Source organism: Triturus cristatus, chromosome 8 (assembly GCF_964204655.1).
Source record: "Triturus cristatus chromosome 8, aTriCri1.1, whole genome shotgun sequence".
In the NCBI taxonomy this organism is placed as follows: domain Eukaryota; kingdom Metazoa; phylum Chordata; class Amphibia; order Caudata; family Salamandridae; genus Triturus; species Triturus cristatus.
In genome coordinates this window covers 698,032,746-698,060,299 of record NC_140591.1, presented here as the reverse complement: position 1 = coordinate 698,060,299, position 27,554 = coordinate 698,032,746, and the positions used below count along the sequence as shown (strand labels likewise).

General features: G+C 49.9%; 1 protein-coding gene across 8 annotated transcripts in view; it reads left to right on the top strand.

The window, feature by feature from the left end:
- The window catches only part of DOCK9 (dedicator of cytokinesis 9), a 1,069,784-nt gene that overhangs the window by 875,833 nt on the left and 166,397 nt on the right, over positions 1–27,554 (top strand). For all 8 annotated transcript variants that reach the window (XM_085622123.1, XM_085622117.1, XM_085622120.1 and 5 more), the window contains exons 39-40: positions 12,500–12,615; positions 22,000–22,137. In XM_085622123.1, the coding sequence (XP_085478249.1) occupies positions 12,500–12,615; positions 22,000–22,137 (254 nt within the window). The remainder of the gene's footprint in view (positions 1–12,499; positions 12,616–21,999; positions 22,138–27,554) is intronic.

The following is a 27,554-nucleotide window of genomic DNA, read 5'->3' as shown; positions in this document are numbered from 1 at the left end:
TGACCCCCCCCCAGCCATGCCACCGCAGTACCACCGCATGTCGGGGGATCACTTGCAACTTCTGCAGGAGGAAGTTACGGCCCTCTTGGCCAAGGGGGCCATCGAGCGCGTTCCTGGCCCAGAAGTAGGATGGGGTTGTTACTCCCACTACTTTCTGGTTCCCAAGAAGGGCAAAGGGGGCCTACGCCCTATCTTGGAGCTCAGGAGCGTCAACGCCTTCCTCCGGAAGGAGGAGTTCAAGATACTGACTTTAGCTCAGGTTCTGACTGCCCTAGAGACTGGATGGTAGCGTTGGACTTGCAGGACGCTTATTTCCACATCCCCGTCCTGCCGGCCGACCGGCGTTTCCTGTGGCTCACGGTAGGCCACGAGCATTTTCGGTTTACCGTGCTCCCCTTCGGCCTCACCAGTGCCCCTCGGGTGTTCATGAAAGTGATGGCGGTGGACGCAGCTCATCTGCGCAGCTAAGTGGTTCCAGTCTTCCCCTATCTCGACGACTGGTTGTTGAAGGCGGGCTCGCCCCGAACAGTCGTCTCCCACCTCCAGACTATGGCCGACCTCCTGCATTCGCTGGGGTTCTTCATCAACGTGCCGAAGTCAAATCTGAGTCCCTCCCAGAACCTCCTCTTCATCGGAGCGGTTCTGGACTTGGCGCAGTTTCGGGTCTATCCTCCCGAACAGCGGGTTCGGGATATTCAGGTTCTGGTTCCGATCTTTCAGCCTTTATCCCGAGTTTCGGTCAGGATGGCCCTACGGCTGCTGGGTCTGATGGCCTCCTGCATCCTGCTGGTATATCACGCCAGGTGGCGGATGTGGGCTCTGCAGTGGGACCTGAAGTTCCAGTGGGCTCAACATCAGGGCAACCTGTCCGACCACGTCCTGATCTCACAGGAAACTGCAAGACAGTTGCAGTGGTGGCTCGCGGACCGCGATTGGGTCAGTGGCAGATCCCTCTCCGTACCCCAACCGGTGCACGTAGTGGGGACGGATGCGTCCCTCCTGGGATGGGGGGCCACATGGGAGAGGCAGAGATAAGAGGTCTCTGGTCTCCGGTGGAGTCCCAGCTCCATATCAACCTATTGGAGCTGCGGGCGATCCGACTTGCACTGAAGGCATTCCTTCCCTCTGTCCGGGGAAGTGTAGTGCAGGTGTTCACGGACAACACCACCGCCATGTGGTATTGCAACAAATAGGGCGGGGTGGGGTCGCTGCACCTCTGGACATGGCTGGAACATCAGGGCATCACCCTGGTGGTTCTACACCTGGAGGGCTCTCTGAACGCCAGGGCGAACAAACTCAGCCGCAGGTGCATGATGGATCACGAGTGGCGTCTGAACTCCGACGTGGCGCAAGGCCTCTTTCGGCAGTGGGGAGAGCCCTGGTTAGATCTATTCGCCACTGAAGAGAACGCGCAGTGTCATCAGTTCTGCGCATTGGAATTTCCAAGGCGGCACTCGCTCGGAGACGCTTTTCGTCTCGAGTGGAGTTGCGGTCTGTTATACGCCTTTCCGCCTATACCACTTCTGCCCAGAGTGCTGAAGAAGATCAGGCGCGACCGTGCCCAAGTCATCCTTGTGGCTCCGGATTGGGCATGAAGATACTGGTATTTCGAGCTACTCAGTCTGTCAATCAATCCCCAGATTCGACTGCCTCTTCAAGAGGACCTTCTGTCGCCGCAGCAGGGGACGGTCCTCCACCAGAACCTGTCCAGCCACCACCTCCATGCGTGGAGATTGAGCGGCGGCAGTTGATGCCATTTGACTTGCCTCCTGAAGTCTGTGATGTCATTCTGGCAGCTAGGCGTCCCTCCACTAAAACGGTATACGCCTGCAGGTGGAACAAATTTGTGGCATGGTGCACAGCAAAGGCTGTGGATCCCCTTTCCGCCCCTCTTTCTGAGGTTCTCCTCTTTCTTCTTCCCCTGGCCCAGCAGGGCTCTGCTCTGGGCACCATCAAGGGATATCTTTCAGCTGTTTCAGCCTTCTTGAGGCTTCCTGATCAGCCTTCTCTTTTCAAGTCCCCTGTTGTCAATAGATTCTTGAAAGGCATTACTCACATGTTTCCTACTGTTCCCTTTGTAATGCCTCAGCAGAACTTGAATCTGGTGTTAACTTATCTGATGTGCACTCCCTTTGAGCCACTTCATAACTGTCCTCTTCGTCTTCTGACTCTTAAGACTGCTTTCCTGGTTGCCATCACCTCTGCCAGAAGAGTGAGTGAGCTCCAGGCTCTTTCTTCTAAATCTCCTTTCCTCTCTGTCCATCCGGACAAGGTTGTTTGTTTTCTTCCTAAGGTGGTTACTGCCTTTCACATCGGGCAGTCCATTACCTTGCCCGCTTTCTTTCCGCCTCGGCATCCCTTGCAAGAGGAAGAGAGGCTCCACCGTCTGGGCCCAAAACGTGCGCTCTCCTTTTATCTGGATCGCACAAAACAGTTCCGGGTGGACGACCAACTCTTCGTTGGCTACGTGGGCGCTAACAGGGGGCAGGCAGTGCACAATCGAACCATCTCTGGGTGGGTCGTTTTTTGCATTAAGGTCTGTTATTCCTTGGCTCCGAAGGATCCTCCTGCGGGGCTGAGGGCCCATTCCACTCGGGCCACAGCGTCTACTACTGCCTTGGGTCGGGAAGTCCCTCTGCAGGATATTTGTCAGGCAGCAACGTGGGCTTCACTGCACACGTTTGCCAAGCATTACTGCCTGGACAGCCAAGTCCGGAGAGACGGCTTCTTTGGCCGTTCCGTTCTCCAGGACTTCCTGGTGTGATCTTGTTTCGCAGACCCACCACCAGGGTTGGTATTGCTGGGGTATCTATTCTAAGGTAAGGAATCTAACTAACGTGTTTCTTTCAGATGCACAAGTTACTTACCTTCGGTAACGATATATCTTTAAGAAACATTAGTTCGATTCCTTACTGCCCCACCCATCCTCCCCGTTCTGCGAACCGATATCTAGGGTTAAGGTCATCCCTTTCAGGGCCCTAGTTTCATGGCACCAGTGTCTGTTTCTTGCATGGCTCTGCGTCTCTGGCGCGGAAAGCTATGTACAGAACTGACGTCAGCGCGCGAGGGCGGCGTCTAAGTACTCCGACGACGTCATTCTGGCGATCACGACACCGACGACGGACGCGGAGCCGCAGACGTCGTCTACTGACGCGCAGGGGTACTGCTGACGAAAAACTTTCCGGATCCAGCCTGACGCCTGGGGATTTTCTAAGGTAAGGAATCTAACTAACTAATGTTTCTTACAGATATATCATTACCGAAGGTAAGTAACTTGTGCTTCTGCTTGCTTCCCTCTCCTGTCTAGGCGACAGTCTCTTCAACCCTCCCTCGTCGCTACATCTCGGAAGGGTCCTCGTAAGCATGGTGGCTGGTCTGGTATTCCAGCCAGAGTCATCCATTGGGCCTCTCCTAGCAGGATTCAGCCCAGCAGGTGTTCTGTTCAGAAAGTGACCTCACTTTGTGATCACATCTGAGGAAGTGCACTGCTCTGCTCCTCAGGGGTATCATGCTCACTCCTGTGCAATGCCCACCATTCCACTCGGCCCACCATGTACGCCCGGACCAAGGAAGGCTGCTTCAGTGCTAGGCATGAGCAGCTCGGCACTTCGAGGCAGCACTACAAGAATTCCGGAGCCTCACACAGGCATTGGTGCTGCTGGACTGCTATCTGTAGAACAGTATGGTGCAGGATATTTGGAGGCCAAAGTCAGAGCTCCTCAGGGTGCATCCTCTTTGTTTGCAGGCTTGGACAAGCCCCATCTCATCAAGGACTTTAAGTAATTTGTTCAGTTCAGTTCAAATAGCTTTATTCGACAACATGTATCATAAAAGCATTATTTGACATTTATACAATAAAACGATATATGATCAGTGATAAAAAAAGATCTTTAGATACAAAAGTCCGTTTAAAAAATATCTTGGCATAACATTATTAGCAGCGTGTTAAAATACAAACCATAAAACAAGTTTCACTAAAAACATTGGTCTAAGAAGAATATATACATGTCGCTTTCTACGAGTCCCTTCCACCCCAGGTACTCAATAGCTATAATAAAAATACAAAAAAAGGAAAGATAAGTGGCATAGTCCATCACAGTAATCAGTACATAAAGTGCTAGTGCTATATCCATCATAAGCGGTATTCAAAATTTATAGAGCAACCCAATGTAATCTGTGATTTTAGCACATATTATGTAACACAGAGGTAGGGCTTTGATTCTAACTAACCAAGCTTGACCTAAAAACTTGGCCACTCCACATGTGAATAAAACACTTGGGTCAGATTTTAAAATGTGCAGAGCAAACCGGTGATCGCGGGTGCCCATGTCACTGCATATTGGTTTTAACCATTTGATCCTTGCTTTGTTGTAAGCAGGGCAAGCAAACAAGACATAAGCAACACACTCAACCGGAGCTCCACAGCAGGGGCAACTCTCTGTTGTATTCTCATCTGCGTGCCACTTTGCCATTAGGATATTAACAGGGAGCGTTCCAACCTAAACTGAATATACAGAGTCCTATCTCGTGGCACCTGGATCACGTCTAGGTAGGGCTCTAAGCTTCTAGTTTGCTTAAACATAAGGAACTTCTCTGTCAATCTCCACATAATTGGCTTGCTGAGCTCTTGGCTATCAATTCAATCCCAGTAATAACGCTTAAGTTCCACCTTACTTTAAGCAATTTGACAATTCCACATTAACGCTGAAGGGTTTACTTCCATGCCTAACTGATTTTGAAGACCAAATGCCTCACCTACAAGGCCATCAGTGAGATACCGCCCCCCCCCTCTCCCCCCCCCCCCCCCCATTCTGGCCAAGAAACAAAGCACCTGAGGCAGACGGTGTCATATCAGGATCCACGACATCAGAAGACTGGGGAAGAAAATGTGCAAGCGACAAGGCAGGGCTATGCAGCTCCCATGATTTGAAGCAGTGTCCCAACATCAGAACTGCTCCTACCTTCCTGCAACTCGAGAAAAGGTGAAGACTCATCTCTTCCCTCCTCACAATCCCCTCCTGCTTGCCTTTGTGCAAACAATCCTGAATTGTACCCATGCACTCTCGCCTACTGTTCAGTGCTCCTGTTCCTTCCTATCTAGGTTGGTGCTCTGCGAATACCCTTGCTTACACACACAAATATATGCCTCCAGACTTGCCAGTAGCCAGGCAAAGTGTTGTTGATAGCGTCTTGTTGAAATGATTGCACATGTGTGGAGTTTCAAGAAATGGCTAAATGACGGAATGACCTATAAGAAAGGGGTGTTTATTTTCACGGTATCAAACAATTGGCTCTCTAAGAAATTTCACACACAGTGTCACTAAATCTTGGGAGAGAGGATGTGGCGTAATGGGCAGAGCTGCCGACCTTGGAGCTGGGGAACCAGATTCCAGTCTCAGCGTCGGCCCAATATCCTGTGATTCTGGGAAAATTGCTTAATATCCCCAGGCCTACCAAAAATGAATGTGTCCATCTGTAATGTAACTGGTGCTTGTGTAAAGCGCTCTACTACCATCAGGTCAAGTTTGCGCTGTATAAAAACTACAAAACAAAAAAGCTCCTTACTGTTTATTTGGACTTATCCTGCCAGTCTCCTACTAAAGTAAAGCCTTGGCTAGTCCATGGCCTTCAGGTGTGAATTTATTTTCTGATTGGCATCACAACCTCAAGTTGTGTGCAGCTGTATTTTTCTCCCCACACATTTTCCCTAATTTTTGTAGCAGCTGCATTATTTAGATTCTTTTATGAGGAGGTCAGTGGCATACTCTAAGTAACTAATCGTTGCTACTCCTGTACTTGTACTAACCTGGCTCATTAATACTTTCCAAGCACTTTGATGGCTGGACCCGTGTGATTATGATGAAATTTGAAGAAATAATTGCACCAAGAACACGAAACATGAAGGAAAAAATCAATTTTAGATTCCATTGGCAATTATAAAGAAACGATTATGGAAGAGCACAAAAAGGAAGTTAATTCCTGACAACGCTGGCCTAAAACCTTAACCAAGCCCAGCCATAAACCTAGTCTTAACTATGAATATCGCATCCCAAGTCGAACATAAACTTTAAACAAAGCCCTAAGCACAGCCCGAACTCAACCTAAACTTAAATATAACTCTCACCAGTGCCATAACTCATCGCCTTCACCCAATCCTAAAACTAGCCCAGTTCCTATTCCAAATCTCAGATCTAAATCATAATATAGACTTTACCCAAACGTACCCATTCCAGTATGGAAGAAAATCACGCGTTTATTGAAACAAAGATATAAAAATTAAGCGTGGAGAAGTGTAGCTCACTGGTTAGAGGAGGCATACCCTGAAGCAGAGGTCAGACCCGGGACCAGGGTTCAATTCCCGACGCGGCAGGGTCCGGAGCCCAATTGTCCACGGACTCGATAATTCTCGCTTCGGTGCCCACTCTAAGCACGAGTTCACACTATGCAGCTCTGGGCAACAAGCTTGCTTAATCTCCACAATGGCCCCCCCGCGGCGGGATGCCTGGCTTTCACCATGGGGATGCCCAGTACGGGTTATCTCACAGGGAAAAACCAGGACGGGTTCCCAATGCAAGCGCCAAGATGCCCAAGGGTAAGTTGAGCGCTATATAAGAACACATAATAATAATAAAGACATCGGCTCACCTCCCAAGATAATATGCATATCGCAGCCGCTGAGCTATTCATTGGTGAATCCTCGCTTACAAGTGCTGATAGGAAAAGGAGGCTGAGTACATCAGAATCGCAAGTACAGTGTGTGGGCCCAAGTATATCATGGGCATTTAAAACAGCTAAGATTAATTAGCATGGCTCTTTCATTAAATGCAATATAAATTGCCATACATGACTATAAAAGGCATAACAAGTTCACATATAGAACCACTAAAACCAGGCCTACAAACCTGAACTCATTGATAAGGAAACATGTTTCAGTGTTAAAGTGGATTTCTTCTTTCTAACTCAAAATGAGAAAAATGTTTATTTTCTTAATTCCATATCAAAATCAAATCTTCTACCTGCTTGTTTGCTATATCTTCTGTTTAGTCAGAATTAGCCTAAACATCTACACTTTATCACTTGCAGATTTTGAAATAAAATCCCCCTTGCTGTTCAACAAGGGCAAGCTATTGGATGATTTCTTCACAAATGAAGTCTAGAAAAATTTATTAAAATCGAGTGATGTTAAAGAATCACGGGTGTCTGTTTTATTTTTTTATTTTTTAAAGTTTAGATTATAGAAATCAAAATACAACAGCCAAGTATAAGGATTATTCGGTACATACCACCAGACTAAGAGAAAATGAACATACTACTGTGGCAGGCACAGGCTGCATTAGGGGCAGGGATTTAACCACTTGTACCCTCACTGCTTTTCAGAAGGGAAGATCACCAGATCTAGAAGAATCCAAAAGTCTTCCCCCCACCCCCCTCATTTTCCTCCAATACTCAGAAAAACGTCTGGGAAACCCTTGAACTGCCAGTAATGCAAAGTCTTGCCAGTCAGCAGTGCGTGGCGATTGGAATTTTGTACCTTCAACTATTTAAATGTCATCATATATGACCCAGAAACTCCTTAAATCTGTGGAGATGTGGCAAGCTACGCCGCTAAATCTCTGGATCAAGATTGGTGACAGGCACTACTGCCTAGGGAAGAGGCTGTCTTTACATCAAGACCTCCGCTTACGACTGTTGTCAAGTGACCTTTGTAACTTCTCATTGAGCTGCCTCAAAGAAATTGGTTCTGCTTGTTTTGTAACTTGAATCTTAGCAAATTGTATTGTAATGAAACTAGCATTCTTATAGATCTGTAATTACTCTTATGTAAAGCTCTATACAACTCATTGGGTCTAGTCTGTGCATATAGAACTGCAAATCAGAATAAAAATAAACATAACATAATTTTGGGCCTTTGCAGGAAGAGTCTATTTCACAAGCAGAGGACCAAAGACTACAATTTCTTTAAACACTATAATGGGCATCCTAACCAAAACTAGCAAGTGGTAACTGTTGAAGTGTTCCCATAAATGCATCTGGCTGCTGTTTATCAGCTGTGCTTAGGTATGGAAGGCTCAATGCTTAATTTAAGCCAGTGGTTTCTGGTGCTGGGCACTGGCACTTAATTGTCAATACCGGCACTTATGAAAGTCTGCCACATGGTGCCCCTATTTGTCTTATTTAGAGCTGAGCACAACAGTTGTTTATTAATTCAGTATATATTGACCAATACCTGCTGTCCAAGCCTTTCGTCTAGCTTTGGGGGCCTGGAATAGTCTGATTTGTCACACTTGTAGGAGTGTGATGGTTTGGTAGTTGTGTTGGTACTGTCATTGCCAGCACTGGCAGCTGTTGTGGGTGGTACAAGCAGCAGTGGCCTCCAGACAAGGGCCCTGGCACTAGTGGTTTTTTTAAATTTTATTTTACAAATTAAGCACTAGGAAAGCTGCGGTTTCTGCTTCAGTTGTCAGTGAGTGAGTAATCAGCGCCTGTTGGCTATCAGCAGATATATTCTTCAAACTAAATGGCACTGCACTGCTTTACAAGTTGTCCTCAGGGCACATCTTGTTTAAGATTGCCCTGGTTTTCTTTAGATGGGATAAGTCAATTGATGGTATTTAAATAGATTTCCTTTTTCGGAAAATGACAGGCGTTGCTGATTTCAAGAACTCTACTAAGAACTCATACTTTGTGCTCATTATCCTTAAATTGCCATTTGAAAGTAGAGAATTACATTGCATCAGCGGGAGAACGGTAACGATACTTTATTGAGTACCTAGATGGCTTAAAAATGCAGAGATCTAGCCAATCAAAAGTTTTAGGTGTGATTATTAGAAACTTCATATATATTATAGGTTTAGAAAACGTGGTATTTTCTATAAAATATGGCCATTGCAGTGTATTTTACAAACCGGTGTTATGGGAAGTTGCTAAGATGATTGAAAGTGACGAACAATTGAAAGTGGCAGAACAACCCAAGGGATATGTATTTCGGATCAATAAATGTACAGAATGATGAGGCTGATTTGGTAGACCAGAACACATAAGGTAAGGTCGGACTCAAGGAAGTCCACCAAAAAGTTTGATTCTGTTAACACTAATACCTGTTCCCTTAGTAACACCTAGGCCTTCACTTCATTTTAAATGGTGCCTTTAGTGTTTTACTGTCAAACAAATAACTGAGCATCAACTATTTGTCAGGTTCTTAAAATTGACATATCTTTTGAAATCTTGGCTATTTTGAAACGATGTGTACCCAAATATAGTTTCAATTCAGCCAGCATAATAATTTTGTTTTGGAATAGGCAAGTGTCAGACCAGTTCTTTTGGGGTTGTGGACTTCAATTGCAAATAATCAATCATTGTGGCATGTTATCCCTTGATCCACATAAGCTAGAGATCTGAGCTTTCAAAATTGCTAAAAGTACCTCTTATGTACGCCTTTGAATGTTGATGTGCTAGCAAGTTCGAACTGTGAATGCTTAAGGCAGCAGGTTGGTTGTTGGGTGGACAGTTAACTTCAGATCACATGTATCACTCACACTAAGCCTGTGTTTAGGCAGTTTTTATCTTTCATGCTGATCTTTTTTAAGACACAGAAATAAGACTTTATTTTGTATTAAATATAATTCCCGTAGTGATGTAGATCCCATCAAAACGGTTCTGAATAAGGGACATCAGATAATATATGCCATCTTTTGTACTAGTGGTCTACACACCATCTCTTTCTGTTGCAAGCAAATACAATGAAGTAGCCAAAGAACAGTGTAGGGCTCTAAAGGACATTTCAAAGCATCAGCGGCATAACAGTTTTATCCAAGTTATTGGTCAACATGCATCTTGATTCTTATCCGGCCATAGGGCTTCGGTACCGGTTGGTGCAGTGCTTGACCGCAAGGAGCTGTTGCATTCTTGAAGTTGAGTTCCTCGGAGAGAGGCAGCAGTCAGATGCTGTCCGTGCACAAAGACTAAAAGGGCTGCGTACAGGGAAGGTTCATGGACCTAAGGCAAAGCCAGCTTATGTCCGTCTTAATCTCTGGCAAAATGGGAGAAGGTAGTATAGGCAGAAGGACCTCACAATGGTGCCACCACTTTACATTAATTGTAGGCTCGGCGAGTTGGGGTTTGGACAGTTTAAGAAGCATACATGGCCTCAAGGGATTCAAAGTGCTTCACATAGTCAGTAGCTGATGGCATGATTCTGGGCAGTGCAGGAAATAGAAGGAAAGTTGCACTTCGTTCATGATCAGACCAATAGTTTCCCTCCCGTTCGCGTCAGTGCAGGTATGATGTTGGGTAGACTAGTCACAGGCCTGTGGTTTTCACAATCTGTTACAATCCTCCACGTTGGCATAACTGGACATAGGCTTTGATCTGAAGTAAGGGACATGCCAGAAATGTACCACCTTATCCACAGAATACTTTGCTATAGTAAAATCTTCTTCTTGACCCATGTTCATGTTTTCTCCCTCTCCAGAGGAGACGGAAAAAGTTTCTTGCAGGCAGTCTCAGCCTCACTCTGGACCCTGAAACAAACATAACGGCTAGCTTGTATCCCAAAACAGTGGCAGCTGGGGTTTAAAATTGGCCCCAAATTTTAGTCAATCATTCAAAACTACTTTTGTTTATAAGGTGTAATGCAACTCCATGGCATTCAGCTACCAATGTGAATTGCCAGTCTGATAGTGTAGATTTGAGTCAAACAGGCACTGACCCATCAGGGGCTGTTGCTCGGTCCTGGTGTAGGTGTGCAGCTTTGCTAATGCCCTTATCCACCGCCTTTTGTTCAGGTGTTGCTTCTCTCAGGGGACGGGTGGCCTGCTGGAACTTGCTCAGTCCAGGGAAGGAGCACACAAAAGAACCTTCCTGCGCCATTTGAGTGTGATGTGACCACTTGTAAAAAGTTGGGTTTACAGTGGTTTCTACAATGATGGAGACAGTACACAGAAATGCTGGGAGAAAATCAGTGAAAGAAGATACATCAACTCTACTAAGGAAACCTAAGAGCCCCTCAACATCCTTAGGGGTTATGTACCTAGGGGTACCCCTCCTCACATGTACCCAGTTACCATTCTCACATGCCTCATTTTATCAGGGGATCAGAGCTGGTAGGCAACCTTCCCACAAGTGTGCAGGGAAAAAGGTCTGTACCCCATAACTGTTAATCAGCTGGTATCAGCATGTAGTCATGCTATTGCCTTGTCTTCAGGCTGATAGTCATCCATAGTAAAAAAAAAAAAATCAGGCTACCACTTCAGGTGCGCTTCTATCACCCAACAGAGGCTGGAACTGTGGATTACCAACACTAATTGCTTCAACAGAGTATGAAGCTCACATATCAGGGAACTCGTAACGCGAGCCTCCTGCACACGCTCGGTGAGCATTAGTGAGAAAATTAGGAGCAAGATGTCACATGCCCACTGTGCTCAACCTTTTGAAATTATTGTAATCCAAAAAACTGATGCAGGTATTCAGTTATACAAATGTATTTGTCTGTATTTATGAAGGGTATCTCACTTGAAGATTGTTGATAAAAGAATGGTTCATCATTTGAGTAAATAGTTTTTACAAACCTTTTCAAATGGTTTTGTTTTGTAGGCGGTTTGTTGTCCATTGGTACTTGATTTTAAGAGTTTGTATTGGAGGCATCAATTGTAAAATACCTCTGTTGCACCAGTGGTTTTTAGGGTTTTCAAGTATTTGATTGGCCAATGTCTGCATCACATCCCACCAGAAACATTTACCATGAAAAACATCTAGTAATAACAGTGATCATATTGTGTTTTGTTGATGCAGAGTGCTTAAAGTCTACCGCATTCAGCACAAAATATAACTTGGTCCCTGTCCTAGACGGGTACATTCTGTTATTACCCATTTGTATGTCAATGAATAGGAGCACACACAGAAAAGGGATCAAGCCAATGCGTGCCGTGAACTGCAGGTGGAGAGCACCAGGACTCAACCGTTTGTTAATAGTCCGATTTTGACTCAGTGCATGAGAGATAAAGGCAGAAAAGGGAGAATGAAGGGTGAAGAGAAAGACCTGATAAGTGTGTCTAATGGAGAAAGCAGGGATGAAAAAGAACTTGTGAGATACAGAGGCAGGACAATTTAGGATGGAAGCAGAAAGAGGTTTGAGGTGGAATAAAAATGAGACACCTTCAGTATATATTTTTTCTTTGCAAATTAGGCAAGATTTCAAGACATGATCTTTCTTTGACCCACCCGCAAGGGCCACTCAATTTCCCATTTCCCATTCACAAACTCTTTACCACATGAAAGGAAAACCGGCCCTCCCCTGCTTTCTGAACAGAAACCACAGTTAGCCAACCCTCTTTATTTTAAGAATGCAGTCCTTTTTAGAATTCAGTTACTATATTTTGTTGAACATCCCTTTATAAAATTATTGAATTTGATTTGGTCTGCTTTTATGATTTTATTTATTTATTTTTGATGTGCTTTTGTTGATTGTTGCTCTTGTAACTCCTGGTGTTGTGTTCTCCAGGCTATGGCCATTCGGAAGCAGATGTCCTTCACCAGTCGCTGCTAGAAGCCAACATTGCCACTGAAGTATGCCTTACCATTCTGGACACGTTATCTTTATTCACGATGGCATTTAAGGTTTGTACATCGTATTCAGATGTAATTTTTTTATTTTATTCTTGAGACCCAGATATGTATCTAGTGCGACCTTCCTATTTGACATATCAATTGTTTTTTTATATATACACAAATGGTGAATTTAAAGAGCTGCTGTTAGCGATGTGTGTTGAAAGCCAAACCCGGTTGTTTGGTGTTCATTTGCTCTGCACCCCTGATATGACCCATTTCTGTTATTCACTTTTTTAGATGAGTCAATTTATGTAGCTTTCTTCCTTATGTTAAATGCTGAATGACTCTGGATAATTTTACAAAACTTTGAAACCAAAGATAAGAAGAACTATAATTGTACATTATATGTGCACCCACCCACAGACTACCTGTGCAGTGGCCCTCTGCAAAGTCTATCTGAAAGAAACACGTTAGTTAGATTCCTTACCTTAGAATATCCCCAGGCGTCAGGCTGGATCCGGAAGGATTTTCGTCAGCAATACCCTTGCGCGTCGCTAGGCATTGTCCACGGCTTCGCGTCCGTCGTCTGTGTCGTGATCGCCGGGATGACGCCGTCAGAGTACTTAGACGATGCCCTCACGCGCACTTGACACTTCCCCTGACACTGGCTTCATCTCTCCTCCCTCCGTGGCTACGGAGGTGGGTGCTACCTATTCTGTGGTGCTGCGCAGGGCTGCTGAAGCCTTTCATCTGGAGCTCCCTGCAGTGGCCGTGAGGACTAACCTCCTCACTGAAGTGCTTCAACCGCCAGTAAGCTCCTCGGAGCCTCTACTGCAGTTCAATGAGGCACTGACGGACGTTCTGATGGGCACCTGGTCCAAGCCCTCCACAGTCCCTCCTGTAGACCGGAACGTGGCCCGGCGCCACCGCCCCGGGCGACCCCAGATTTCTGTCGGTGCACCCCACCCCTGAGAGCCTGGTTATCCAGGCCTCTACCTCCCAGACCGCCTTCCCTTCCGCTTCTCCGGATCGGGAATCCAAAAGGTTGGAACAGTTTGGGAAGAAACTGTTTTCCTCCCTTAGTTTGGGGTTGCGGTCTATCAACACCGCGTGCCTTTTGGACCGTTACACCCACTCCTTGTGGGATACGGTGGCGGACGTGCTGCCCCAGTGTCCGGAGGAGGCCCAGACACAGCTCGCCCAGGCTCTTGCCGAGGGGCGGGATGCAGCACGGTACTTGATACGATGTGGGCTTGACACAACGGACTCGCTCGGTAGGGCAATTGCGACCACGGTGGCAATTCGTCACCACGCCTGGCTGAGGTCCACGAATTTCTCCGGGGATGTCCAGAGCACCCTCATGGACATGCCCTTCGATGGCCGTCACCTTTTTGGCGATAAAGCGGATAGTGCGCTGGAGCGCTTTAAGGACTCCAGGGCTACGGCCCGCAAACTTCCGCTTTTCGCCCCTTTTGTGGCCAAGGAAGGTGCGCCCCCACACATCCGTCTTGCCACAGACCGCAGAACCAGCCTCAACGCGGTCGTGGACGTGGATTCCGCCGAGGCGGAGCAGGGGGACAGAGAGCCGGTCACCCACATCTGCCCCAGCAGCATCTGCCTCAACGCCTTCCTAGTCCGAGCTTTCAGGCTCATTCCACGCCACTGGGAGTCAGAGTTCGCCATCACCTGCTCTACTGGCGTACCATCACATCGGACAGGTGGGTGCTGCAAATCGTCTGAAGGGGCTACTCCCTCCCCTTCGAGGCGACCCCTCCAGCCATGCCACCGCAGTACCACCACATGTCGGGGGATCACTTGCGACTTCTGCAGGAGGAAGTTACGGCCCTCTTGGCCGAGGGGGCCATCGAGCACGTTCCTGGCCCAGAAGTAGGTCGGGGTTGCTATTCCCACTACTTTCTGGTTCCCAAGAAGGGCAAAGGGGGCCTACTCCCTATCTTGGACCTCAGGAGCGTCAACGCCTTCCTCCGAAAGAAGAAGTTCAAGATGCTCACCTTAGCTCAGGTTCTGGCTGCCCTAGACCCTGGAGACTGGATTTGTAGCGTTGGACTTGCATGACGCATATTTCCACATCCCCGTCCTGCCTGCTCACCGGCGTTACCTGCGGTTCATGGTAGGCCACGAGCACTTTCAGTTTACCGTGCTCCCCTTCGGCCTCACCAGTGCCCCTCGGGTGTTCACGAAAGTGATGGCGGTGGTTGCAGCTCATCTGCGCAGATTAGGGGTTCCAGTCTTCCCCCTATCTAGACGACTGGCTGTTGAAGGCGGGCTCACCCCAGACAGTCGTTTCCCACCCCCAGACTACGGCCGACCAACTGCATTTGCTGGGGTTCTCCATCAATGTGCCAAAGTTGCATCTGAGTCCCTCCCAGAAGCTCCTTTTCATCAGAGCGGTTCTGGACTCAGCGCAGTTCCGGGTCTATCCTCCGGAACAGCAGGTTCTGGATATTCAGGCTCTGATTCCGATCTTTCAGCCTTTATCCCAGATTTCGGTCAGGTTGGTGCTGCGGCTGCTGGGTCTGATGGCCTCCTGCATCCTGCTGGTACATCACGCCAGATGGCGGATGTGGGCTCTGCAGTGGGACCTGAAGTTCCAGTGGGCCCAGCATCGGGGCAACCTGTCCGACTGCGTCCTGATCTCAGAGGGCACTGCAAGACAGTTGCAGTGGTGGCTCACAGACCCCGATTGGGTCAGTGGCAGATACCTCTCCCTACCCCAACCGGAGCACGTAGTGGTGACGGATGCGTCCCTCCTGGGATGGGGGGGGGGGGGTGTAGGAGAGTAGGGTCTGCTTCCTATGGTCACCCCCACTTTTTGCTTTTGCTTCACTGGTTTTCGACTTAGATGTGGCTGTGGGCCTGCTAATCAGACCCACAGCCCAGCTGTTCTCTCTCTAAATTCATACTATATACTTTAGGTACATAACCCAATTGGTAAGGATCACCTTATAGGGCCCTGTACAGTGTACCTTAGGTACCCAGGGCATAGGTGTACCCTAGGCCTACCAGGGGCTGCAGCATGTATTATGCCACCCCTGGATGGCCTCCCATCATGACACAACTGGCTGATCGCTCAGCTGGGGCAAGGTCGTGTAATCACCCCTTGCTTAGGTATAGTATTCCTATACCTACCTTATATATATAGACACATGGGTAACCTTTCAGTCACTCCTATGGCAGGCCTTAACAATCCTGGAGGCAGAGTGCTTGGTAACATGTGAGATGGTGCTCTAGCATGATCTGAGCCTGTCTGCAGCTTTCGGAACCATGTCCTTATAGCTGTTCTATGATATCGCCTACCATATACTCTTAAAGTGCCTTATAATCTTAAACGGTTATGGTAACTATGGTTTGGCTTTATCAAAACATGTCGTGTAAGGTGTCTAACACTTTGGAATACTACCCCCACACCATTTCTGGCGATGAGGATAGTATTCCCCCCTTCTAGAGGGAGAAGACATGTTGAAGACCTACTACCCGGTTAAAGTTAACCAGAGCCCCAGCATCACAAAATGGCCACAGACACAAGTCTGACCTCCTGCTGATGGGAGTCCATCCAGCGAGGGAGGCTTGGACAATAGGTTTCCTGCCTTGGGAGATGCTAGCACCACCCTAGACAGGGCTTAGTGTATTGGGGCAGGGAGGGATGAAAGAAACGAGACACTGCATGGGGCACACAAGGTGTCCCATGCATAGTCCGGTTCAAACCGGTGCTGGGGCACTCCAGCCCCAGTCCTGGCGTGAAACTGGACAAAGGGAAGGGGGTGTAACAACCCCCCTCCCTGGTCCCACCCATAGGAGGGACCTAGCAGGTAACCCAGCCCCCCAGATTAGTATAAGAGTGGGAGCTGAGTCCCTAGGACTTTGGATTATCCTGAACTGAAACTAGACACGAAACTCTGGACCTTCGACATTCGAACAAGAAGACTGAAGAATCTCTCTTGTGGCCAAGGAGTGGCCACCCTGTGCAAACAGGCATCAACAAGCGACCGGCCGTTTGCTTTGCCCAAGTTCTACGAGGAACCGACTGCAGAGCCCAACCAGCGCCTTGACCTCCAGACTTCTCTGACCCTGATCCACATCCACAGCCAAGCTGAGATCCGTGGAGGCGACGAGAGACGTGGGACCGGCTACCTGGGAAAATTGGCGAGTAGCTTCCAGTGCAGCTTCTGAGGCATCCTCGAAGTTGTGCTCTGGGGAATGAGAAGTCCCAACCCCGAGCACCATCTGCACCGAAGATCAGCCCTCCACACTCCACGAGTTCTGCGTGGGGCCCTTCTGCATTTTCCTGCTCGACGCGTCTGTCCGGTTGCTTGCCCGTTGGCTAGTAGCCTCAGTGACGACGAACCCTTGACATTCCACCGCTGGTTTGGCTCCTCCAGACTGGCCCTTGCTTCCCTGTGAAAGAGAAGCACCTCAGACCTTCCTGGTCTGCACCTGAAGCGAATTTCCCTTTCCGCGTGGGTTGCCTTTGCCAAGGCTTGTTGACTCCAATCGGGACGTCGACTCCGCCAGCAGCAAGATCCTTCGTGGGACAGCTCATATCCTGGTTCTGGTCGTCCTCGACACCTCCTGGTCCACGCAGCTGCAGAGACAAGCTTCAAGACATCACCTGTGTTCTGCACGACATCGCCTGGTTCCTTCCTGGTTCCACACGGTCACTGGCTAGTGACCCAGACTTTGTCCCCTCTGCTTGCAGGTGTTCTTCCTTCAAGATCCACCCTTGGATCCACCGGACATCTTCCTCCTGGCCGCCTGCCAGCATCTGTTCTTCAGGCATCCATAGGATCCAGCGACGACACCCGACACATCTTCACACCTATGCACCCGTCTCCTGTGGGTGCATAGGTGTGAAGATGTGTCGGGAGTGCTCCGGTGCTCCCGTGGATATTGACTATCCAAGTGTCTTAAGTCTCTAGTTGCTTCCTCCTAGTTACTTCTGAAGTGTCCTTATTCTTCCTATTTCTAATTGCTACATTCCCATTGACGTTAATGTAACCCGCGTGTGTGTTTCCACACTGCACATGCTTCCCGTGGGCCTCCCACTTCCTAACTATTGGTAGGGTAGTGTAGCCCCAGCGATGCCCTAGGCCTACTCCCTGTTCGTGACGTGGTACTTGTACCACTTTCTTAGTATATGGTTTGCGTGGCCCCTGGGCCTAACTGTATTTTTCCTGTGTAACTTAACGTATGCTACTTAAGAGATTGTTGTGCTTAGACCTCTGAACTCATAAAGAGTGCTGAGGGTATATGTTAGAATAAATACATTCTAATTTTATATATATCTGGTGTGGTGTCCTTTCATTTGGTATTCAAGGGATTATAATGGTATAACAGCTGGCTTCACATGCCATACAGAGTTTAGCCTAAGACTGCTCTTGTCCATGCTACCACTAGGATAGCTGGTCTATAAGGTTGACTTTACAACCAATCACCATAAGGGTTGTTTGGACTGATACAAGGTGTACACTAGAACTAGTGACATCATATATCAGGCCAACTTCTCACAGGGGGCCACATGGGAGAGGCGGAGATCAGAGTCCTCTGGTCTCCGGCGGAGTCCCGGCTCCATATCAGCCTATTGGAGCTGCAGGCGATCCGGCTTGCACTGAAGGCATGCCTTCTCTCTGTCCGGGGAAGTGTAGTGCAGGTGTTCACAGACACCACCACCGCCATGTGGTATTGCAGCAAACAGGGCGGGGTGGGGTCGTGGACCCTTTGTCAGGAGGCTCTGAGCCTCTGGACATGGCTGGAACATCAGGGCATCACCCTGGTGGTTCAACACCTGGCGGGTTCTCTGAACGCCAGGGCGGACAAACTTAGCCGCCGGTGCATGATGGATCACGAGTGGCGTCTGAACTCGGACGTGGCGCAAGGCCTCATTCGGCAGTGGGGAGAGCCTTGCTTAGATCTATTCGCCACCGAAGAGTATGCGCAATGTCATCAGTTCTGCGCGTTGGAATTTCCAAGGCGGCACTCGCGGCGACTCTTTTCGCCGCAAGTGGAGTTACGGTCTGTGGTACGCCTTTCCGCCTATACCACTTCTGCCCAGAGTGCTGAAGAAGATCAGGCGCGACCGGGCCTAAGTCATCCTTGTGGCTCCGGATTGGGCACGAAGATACTGGTATCCCGAGCTACTCAGTCTGTCAATCGATCCCTTGATTCGACTGCCTCTTCAGGAGGATCTTCTGTCGCAGCAGCAGGGGATGGTCCTCCACCCGAACCTGTCCAGTCTCCACCTCCATGCGTGGAGATTGAGCAGCGGCAGTTGATGCCATTTGACTTGCCTCCTGAAGTCTGTGATGTCATTCTTGCAGCCAAGCGTCCCTCCACTAAAACGGTATACGCCTGCAGGTGGAACAAATTTGTGGCATGGTGCACAGCAAAGGCTGTGGATTCCCTTTCTGAGGTTCTCCTCTTTCTTCTTTCCCTGGCCCAGCAGGGCTCTGCTCTGGGCACCCTCAAGGGGTACCTTTCAGCTGTTTCTGCTTTCTTACGTCTTCCTGATCAGCATTCTCTTTTCAAGTCCCCTGTTGTTGCTCGATTCTTTAAAGGCATTGCTCATATGTTTCCTCCTGTCCTCCTGTCCTCTTCATAATGCCTCAGTGGGATTTGAACCTGGTGTTAACCTATCTGATGTGCGCTCCTTTTGAGCCACTTCATAATTGTCCTCTTCGTCTTCTAACTCTTAAGACTGCTTTCCTGGTTGCCATCACCTCTGCTAGACAGGTGATTGAGCTCCAGGCTCTCTCTTCTAAGCCTCCTTTCCTCTCTGTTCATCCGGACAAGGTTGTTCTCAGTACTCGTCTTTCCTTTCTCCCTAAGGTGGTAACTGCCTTTCACATCGGCCAGTCTGTTACATTGCCCACCTTCTTTTGGCCTCCGCATCCCTCGAAAGAGGAAGAGAGGCTCCACCGTCTGGACCCAAAACGAGCACTGTCCTTCTATCTGGACCGTACGAAACAGTTCCGGGTGGACGACCAACTCTTTGTTGGCTACGTGGGCGCTAAGAAGGGGCGGGCAGTGCACAAGCGAACCATCTCTCGGTGGGTCATTCTGTGCATTAAGGCCTGTTATTCCTTGGCTAAGAAGGAGCCTCCTGTGGGGCTGAGGGCCCATTCCACTCGGGCCTACGTGGCTGCTACTGCCCTGGGTCGGGGTGTCCCTCTGCAGGACATTTGTCAGGCAGCTACGTGGGCCTCGCTGCACACATTTGCTAAGCATTGCTGCCTGGACACCCAAGTCCGGAGAGACGGCTTCTTTGGCCGTTCTGTTCTCCAGGACTTCCTGGTGTGATCTTGGTTCGCAGACCCACCATCGGGGTTGGTATTGCTGGAGTATCTATTCTAAGGTAAGGAATCTAACTAACGTGTTGCTTACCTTAGAATATCCCCAGGCATCAGGCTGGATCCGGAAAGATTTTTGTCAGCAATACCCTTGCGCGTCGCTAGGCGTCGTCTGCGGCTCCGCGTCCGTCGGCGTCGTGATCGCCATGATGACGTCGTCGGAGTACTTAGACGCCGCCCTCGCGCCCTGACGTCAGTTCTTGTACATAGCTTTCCGTGCCAGGAACGCTGAGCCATGCAAGAGACCGACACTGGTGCCATGAATCTAGGGCCCTGAAAGGAATGACCTTAACCCTAGACATCAGTTCGCAGAACGGGGAGGATGGGTGGGGCGGTAAGGAATCTAATTAACTAATGTTTCTTACAGATATATCGTTACCGAAGGTAAGTAACTTGTTCATTTAAGCGAGGGTCTGGGACAAATTTGTGGCTTGGTGTGAAATCTGCAACACAGACCCATTGTAAGTCAAACTGTTGGATGTTTTATTGTTTGTTTGGTCCTTAGCCCAGCAAGGGCATGAGCGGGCACCTTTCAGGGTTATTTGTCAGGTCTTTCAGCCGTTGTCCGTTTACCAGACCAATCGTCCTTATTTCAATCACATGTTATGAATAGATTTGTATAAGGTTTCACATACATGTTCTCTCCCAAACCTTTTGTAATGCCACAGTGGTGCCTATGTTTGGACCTGACTTTTGTCATGTGTACTCTCTTCAAGCCAGTGCACAGCTGCTCGTTTCGCCTTTGAACACTGTAGATTATCTTCCTCGTTGCAATTACTTTAGCTCTTTCTGTGAGTGAGCTCCAGGTGTTTTTTCAGTGCAGCTGCCATGCACCACCTTTTTTCTTGAGAAACTGGTGCTGAAGACCAGGGCAGCCTTGCAAAAATTGTGACTCTCTTTCATTTTGGGCAACCCATTACTCTTCCAGCATTCTTTGCAGCGCTTCACCCCTCAAAAGCGGAGGAGAGACTCCTCTTCTGGACCCTAAAAGAGCTTTAAGCTTTTACATCGATTGTACCAAAGACTATCAGGTGGCAATCAGCTTTTTATGATGTTCTTTAGGGCAAAGAATGGTAAGGCGGTGCAGAGAAGGACTTTATCAAGATGGATAGTTCTTTTCATAGAGTTCTGCTACATATTGGCAGCCAGGTGTGACAGGAAGGGCATTTCTCCCCTTCAGGCTTACAGGACTTTTTGGTCTGAGCCCACTCCAACGTCCCTCCAACTTGTGAGGTACTGCTTTTGTATCTATTATAAAGGTGAGGAATCTGTGGTTAGAAGTATCCATCAAAAGAACAAGTTACTTATGTTCTGTAACACTCTTCCTGGTGGATACTCTGTCTAACTGCTGATTCTTCACTGCCGTCTCCCCTCCCCTCCCTGTTCTGTGTAGTGGTCTCATTTTACCATCGAAAAATGGTACCGAATTCGAGAGCTGCACATGGGTACCTCCAATTGTTTTGTCCTCAGCGTGCAAGGGAACGGAAAGAGCAAAGCAAGAAATTGACAGTGGCGCACACGGGTGGTGCTCATATGCTTTTCCCCTCTGCCACTTCTATGGTGGCACTAAGTCAACATAGAGTTGCGCAGCACTACTGAACGGTGTGTGGGAGCACTGCTCTAAAAGCGTCTGAATACAGTCTGGCACCTGAGGATGCTGTAAAGATCAGTAATCTTTGGTTACTTAGAGTATATCCAAGATAAGTAACTTCTTTATGTGGAACAGAGAGGATTTGCGTACTACCTGTACCACTCAAAAACTGGGAGACCTAGAGGACCACCTCAGAATCAGTTAATGTACTGAACAATTGCCATGCTCAGGTTGTGAAGGTTGAGGGGAGTGATACAGCCGAGTATAATATATTCTTATAAAATGCTGTTTCAATACCTCTATGTTGATGAAAACCAATAAAGTTAAACTGAAAAAATTGAAAGCAAACAGCTGCTAAGATCCTCCGTGCTCATCTGTTATATCCTTTCCCTTTGCCATTTTAAATGATGCATTGTCTCCCACTTTTAATAAATGCGTCCTCTTATATAATCTAGTGTGGTTGCTGTGCAATAATAATCTCTGCTTTTCCTTTGTTAGAACCAACTGATGGCTGATCACGGACACAACCCGCTAATGAAAAAGGTTTTTGAGGTGTACCTTTGCTTTCTTCAAAAGAACCAATCAGAAACAGCACTGAAAAATGTTTTCACAGCGTTGCGGTCATTAATATATAAGGTGAGTTGATCAGTGCTCATTATTTTTGGTGCTATTAGTGTCTGGGTTTAAATGTTTTACTATGTTTACTTGTATATCTTATGGTTCGTTTCCTATGCAGTAAAAGGGCTAACCTTTTCTTAAATAAAGATATGCCTTCCCTCAGTTCTCGCTGTTACAATCTGATAGAGACTACTAGCTGCAGATTCCTTCAAGTAGAATTATCCCCAGGTGTGAGACTGGATCCAGAAACTTTTTGCCACGCGACATCACGAGACTCCGCCCAGGCATCGTCCGCGTACGTGACGTCAGCGAGGTCACATAAGACCCGCCCCGGCGCGCCCACGTCAGTTTTTTCCTTTTCCGTGTGCAACGCGGATCCGTTCCTTGCTGCAGGCCTGTTTAAGGCCCCCTTTCTTCCATTCTATTTTGGTGGGACAGTGTGCGAATGCCTTCGGGCTTTAAAATTTGCACGTTTTGTGGGCATCTTATGTCGGCGACAGACCCTCACCTCATTTGCATGTGGTGTTTGGGGGAGGCTCACGACACCTCAGATTGTGCGGCGTGCCAAAAGTTAAAGCCGAAGCCGTGGCGGGAGCGCCGAATGAAACCTCTCTCGGCGCATCTCTCCAGGTCGACGTCTTCCCCTCGGTCTGCTTCGGCGGACGGCTTCAGGTCCGGCTGTGGTCGTCGTCCTCGCCTTTCTCCAATGTCACGTGAGCATCGCGTCCCGGTGGGTAAGTGTCGCAGTTCGTCCCCGGGGGCTGGTTTCCGGCCTACTGGGGGCGTGGACTCTCCGCGGGTGATGCGGCCCCGCGTGTCATCCTATCCACCGTTTCCCGGTGTTGGGGCATCGAGAGTCCAGATGGAGACTTATGCGGCTGCTTTGCAGGTCTCGCTGGCGTCTCCTCCTCCTTCCCCTCCTGGGGCGTCGGCGGATCCCTCGCCTTGCGCACTGGGTCGGATCCAGGCTTGGAGGATGTGGTGCTGTTGGGGTGCGGCTCCTCTGGGGCACCTTCAGGCCATGGCGTCTCTGCCTTGCTGCAAACCCCCGCGGGGGTCCCTGTGGTGTCGCGGGAGGTCGCCGGGGCTCGGGTCGCATCCTCGAACCCCTCTATGTCCCTTGGCAGGGTGGTCCTGTCTATGGCCGAGGTGACGCCGCTACGGCGCTGGCAGCAGCTGGACCGTGCGGAGCCGCAGGGGTCGGTGGAGTCTTCACGTCCCGCTCCGGGTCGAGGTCAGACCCCTCGTCCCTCTCCGGGCTCCTCTCTTACAGTCGGAGGTTGTATCGTCCCTGGCGCTGCCACAGGGGTTGCCGGGCGACCTTCGCCTCCTTCTAGGCCGCGGCCGGTGGAGGGCTTCGGCGGGGGTCGGGCCAGCGCCGTCTCGACCCCGCTCTGAGGCCGGTGATGCTCCAGCTCTACTCCGGTCCCCGCTCCGATCTCCAGTGCATGGTGACTTGGAGGTCCCTTGCCCGGCGATGCCGGATGGCGCCATGTCCTGCCTCAAGCAGCAGACTCTACGACACCGCGCAGGGGTCGTACCGCGGATTTGTCTTTGGACACTCCTTCTCCGGAGGTAGGCTGCATATTGGTATCGTGTTCCCCGGAGACTGGTCGCCGTGTGATGTCCTTTTCACCGGCGTCGAAGGGTGGCTCCCCGCCCTTCCTGAGGCAGGGATGTTTGTCGGAAGAGCGGCAGGTCCCTCATTTTTCGACTCCTGACTTCCAGGTCCAGCCCTTGCCCGCCCCACTTGGCCTCGGGGACGGCCGCCTTAGTTTGCAGCCGTCGCCCACAGAGGAGCTGCTTTCTCCACCGCGGAGCCCTACGGATGCGGGTGCGGCCTTCGCTCATGCGGTGTCCACGTTTGTGGGCATCCTACGCATTGGTGACCCGGTGGCTCACTTTCTGGCGGACCATCTGTTGGAGGTCCTCCACCAGGGTTCTGGTGGGAGGGAAATCTTGCTTCCCTTTGAAGGTTCGCTCCTTCCTGCCTCCGGGGACCCGGTGCCTCCGCATCTTCTGCATCGGCACATTCCGACGCCGCGTGACCCGGCATGCCTGTCCATGAACCCCTCAGCCGCCAGTCCCCTTCTGCGGACTGCTTTTCCCTCCCTGCCGCCCCTGTTGGGTTCGCCGTCCAGAGAGGCCTGCTGGCTGAACACTTGGGGACGCAGCATTTTCGCCTCGACCAGCAGGCCCTTAACACCTTGTGTGTTCTGGCTAGGGCCTCCTCCTGTTTGTGGGACTCGGCTGAGTCTCTGGGGTCTGCAGCGTCCCAGGAGTCTGCTCAGGTGGATTTGCGGCACCATGCATTGGATGGCCGGGAGCTTGCGGCGTTTTTTCTCTGCTCTGGACGTCTCTGAGGCGCTGTGCCGGGCCATGGCTTCTTCAGTCGTTCTCCGTCGCCATGCTTGGCTTCGGGACTGCGTCTTTCCCGAAAATATTCGGGAGAGGCTCATTGAGCTCCCATTTGATGGCAGTCTGTTGTTTCATGCCCTGGCTGACTCCGCCATCCAGAGGCTCTTGGCAGGGCTCCGTCCTCCTCCTCCTCCATCCCCTCCTCAGTGACTTCTGAGTTAGGGTTGCTTCTGGGCCTTCTTAGGCCGGCAGTTATGTTTGTGGAGTATGTTTTTCTGGCCGTTTACATCCTTCCTTGGGACTTTGGCATTGTTGGCTGCTGGACGGCCCTTGTGTTGATTGTGTGTGGTTCTGCAGGAGTTGTTGCGCAGACTTGCCCCTGAGATTGGGCCTTCTGCTTTGCTTGGGCTGCTGTCAAGCCTGTAGCGGGGGTGCTTTTTTTCCCCGTGGTTCTTTTGTTTCTTCCTCTGCTGCGGAAGTTGTTCCAAAGAGGGTTCCCATATAGTGGGACTTCACGTGCCCTATGTGGGGTTATGGTAGCTGTCATGTGGCTTGCGCTCTGCTGGAGGGTTCTGGTTGCCTTCGGCTACCTGTTCTCCATGGTGTTTACGTAGCTTGCTTTTGGTTCCTGGGGTCGTGTGCGCGGCCACTCGTGGCGGTGGCCCGGGCCTCTCCTCCTCTCCCTGCTCCCGTTCTGCGGATGTCCCTGTGTTCTCCCTTGCCAGGCATTGCCTACTTGGTCTTCCTGGGGCCTCGGGCTGTTCTTCTTGCTTCTGGCCTTGACTGCCGGCATGGTTCTGGCTGGCAGACTGCTCTCCATCTGTAATGGGCTCGCCTTCTTCTCCTTGGTTTCCTTGGGCCCTCTAGGCTTCTTCTTTTTCTTCTTCCATCTTCCTGTGTTGGCATTCGGCGGAAGCTATGTTGCCTTGTGGGGGAGTGGGGTGCTTCGGCCTCTCCGTCCTTGCCATCGGTTCCTCTGCTGTGAGTGTACGAGCCTCTTCTGATGGATACATCTGCTAGTGGATTCCTCACCTTGTGAATATCCCCTGCGCCAGCATTCCACAGAATTTTTCTTCCTCGGCACTCCACGTCGACGTGGGCGACGTCATAATACATCGGCTCTGCTCGCGACTCCGTATGATGTCACCGGAGCCATAAGAGGCCCACGTCGGCGTGATGACGTCAGTTCCCTTTTTTCCGCGCCGTCGACGCGCAACGGTTTTTTCCAGTACTCCTGCTACTTTGTAGTTGTAAGGTGTTTCTGTTGCAAAATCCTGTAATGTCTGCGACGAGGAAGTCGGGCTTTAAGCCCTGTAGGGAATGTGGCGGACATATGTCCATGACGGACCCGCATGAGGACTGTTTGTGGTGCCTTTCGTCGGACCACGATGTCGAAGACTGTGCATGCTGTAGGAGGATGAATCCTAAAGCATTAAAGGAAAGAAAGGGCAAGCTGTTTATGGCGAAGATCGGTAAGGAGAAGAGCGGGAGAAAGAAAGAGAAATCGAGGGCTGCTTCGTCGACTTCGAGGTCGTCGAAGTCAAGGAGACATCATAAGAAAAGAAAACACTCTTCACGACACCGGTCCTCGAAGAGCAGGAAGTCGAGGTAGACTTCACCTCGGCGTCATCGGAGTAAGGACATTTCACCTTCTTTTTCTCCCTCTAAGACTCCGGGAGGTTCTCCGTCTCCGAAGCGGGCTCCAGAGCGTTCACCGGCACAGTCCCCGGATCTGCTGGAGTCGCATGTTTCGGATCAGGAACGGGAGGAAGAACCGACTCCGGCGCTTGAAGAATCTATGGCTCCGGTGGAGTGCACTACGGTGCCGCAGCCAGATACTCCGCAGAGGGATGCAGGTTCAGTGCCTTATCCTCAGTTTCCTGCTCCAGGTACTGATTCTACTCAGTTCTTAAATGCCATGTATGGTATTTTAATAGGGCGGCCTTCCCATCCGGAGCACCAACTGGTCCCGTGGGTCCCATGGCTTATACGTTGGGGGTGCCGCAGCATTATGCTCAGGCCCCCTTCATGCCCTTTCTGCCGATGGTGCCTTCGTGGCAGTTTCCGGCGCCGTCTGGGGATCCGTCACGACTTCGGATGGATCGACCTGCTTCAGAGCCTTCCTCGACGCCACTGCCGACTCCATCGGCGCCGCCGACTCCAACACCTCTGGCTCCACCGACGCCGCGTACGACGTCGTCGACGCCGGCTCCCCGGATTCGATCGAGAAGGGAGGCCCAAAGGGTATTGGAAGAAGGAACGTACAGAGAAGAGGTAGAGGAAGGTGAGGTGGACACATCCTCTGATGATTTTGAGGGCATACAAGAGGCTAGTGGCCTAGACACCACCCCAGAATGGGAGCACACATCGGCAAGATCCTCTCCACCACAAGAACTGGCTCCCTACCATACTGTTATCAAAAAGGCTGCAGAACTGTTAGATTTACAGTTGCCCTCAGCAGAGTATAAATCGAACTTGTTGACAGAGGTTCTGCACTCTCCTACTTCCACTTCAGAGCCTTTACTGCCCTTTAATGAGGCCATCTTGGAGCCTGTTTTGGAGGTATGGCGGAAACCACTTTCTTCTCTGGCGGTTTCCAGACAGGTGGCGAGAAGGTATAGGGTGGCGCCTGGGGATCCGGATTTTCTATCTATACACCCGTCTCCAGAGAGCCTAGTTGTGCAGGCATCCTGCTCGAAGCATGCTTCGGGGGCTTTCCCTCAGTTTCCCGCAGATAGGGAGTCTAAGAAGGTGGACCAGGCTGCTAAAAAGACTTTCTCTTCGGGGAGTATGGCATTAAAGTCTTCCAATGCCACGTGCTTGCTGGGGCGGTACGTGCACGCATTGATGGACTCAATGAAGACTTTGGCCCCTAAGCTGCCGGAGGGCGATAAGGCGTCCTTCTTGGAGGTGGTTACAAACACTCAGGCCGCTGCCAGACAGGTGATCCAGTCGGGATTGGATACGGCGGATTCGGTTGGTAGGATTATGGGCTCGTCCATAGAAGGCAGGCATGGCTCCGTTCGTCGGGATTCTCAGCGGATGTTCAAGCCAAATTCGTGGATTTGCCATTTGAT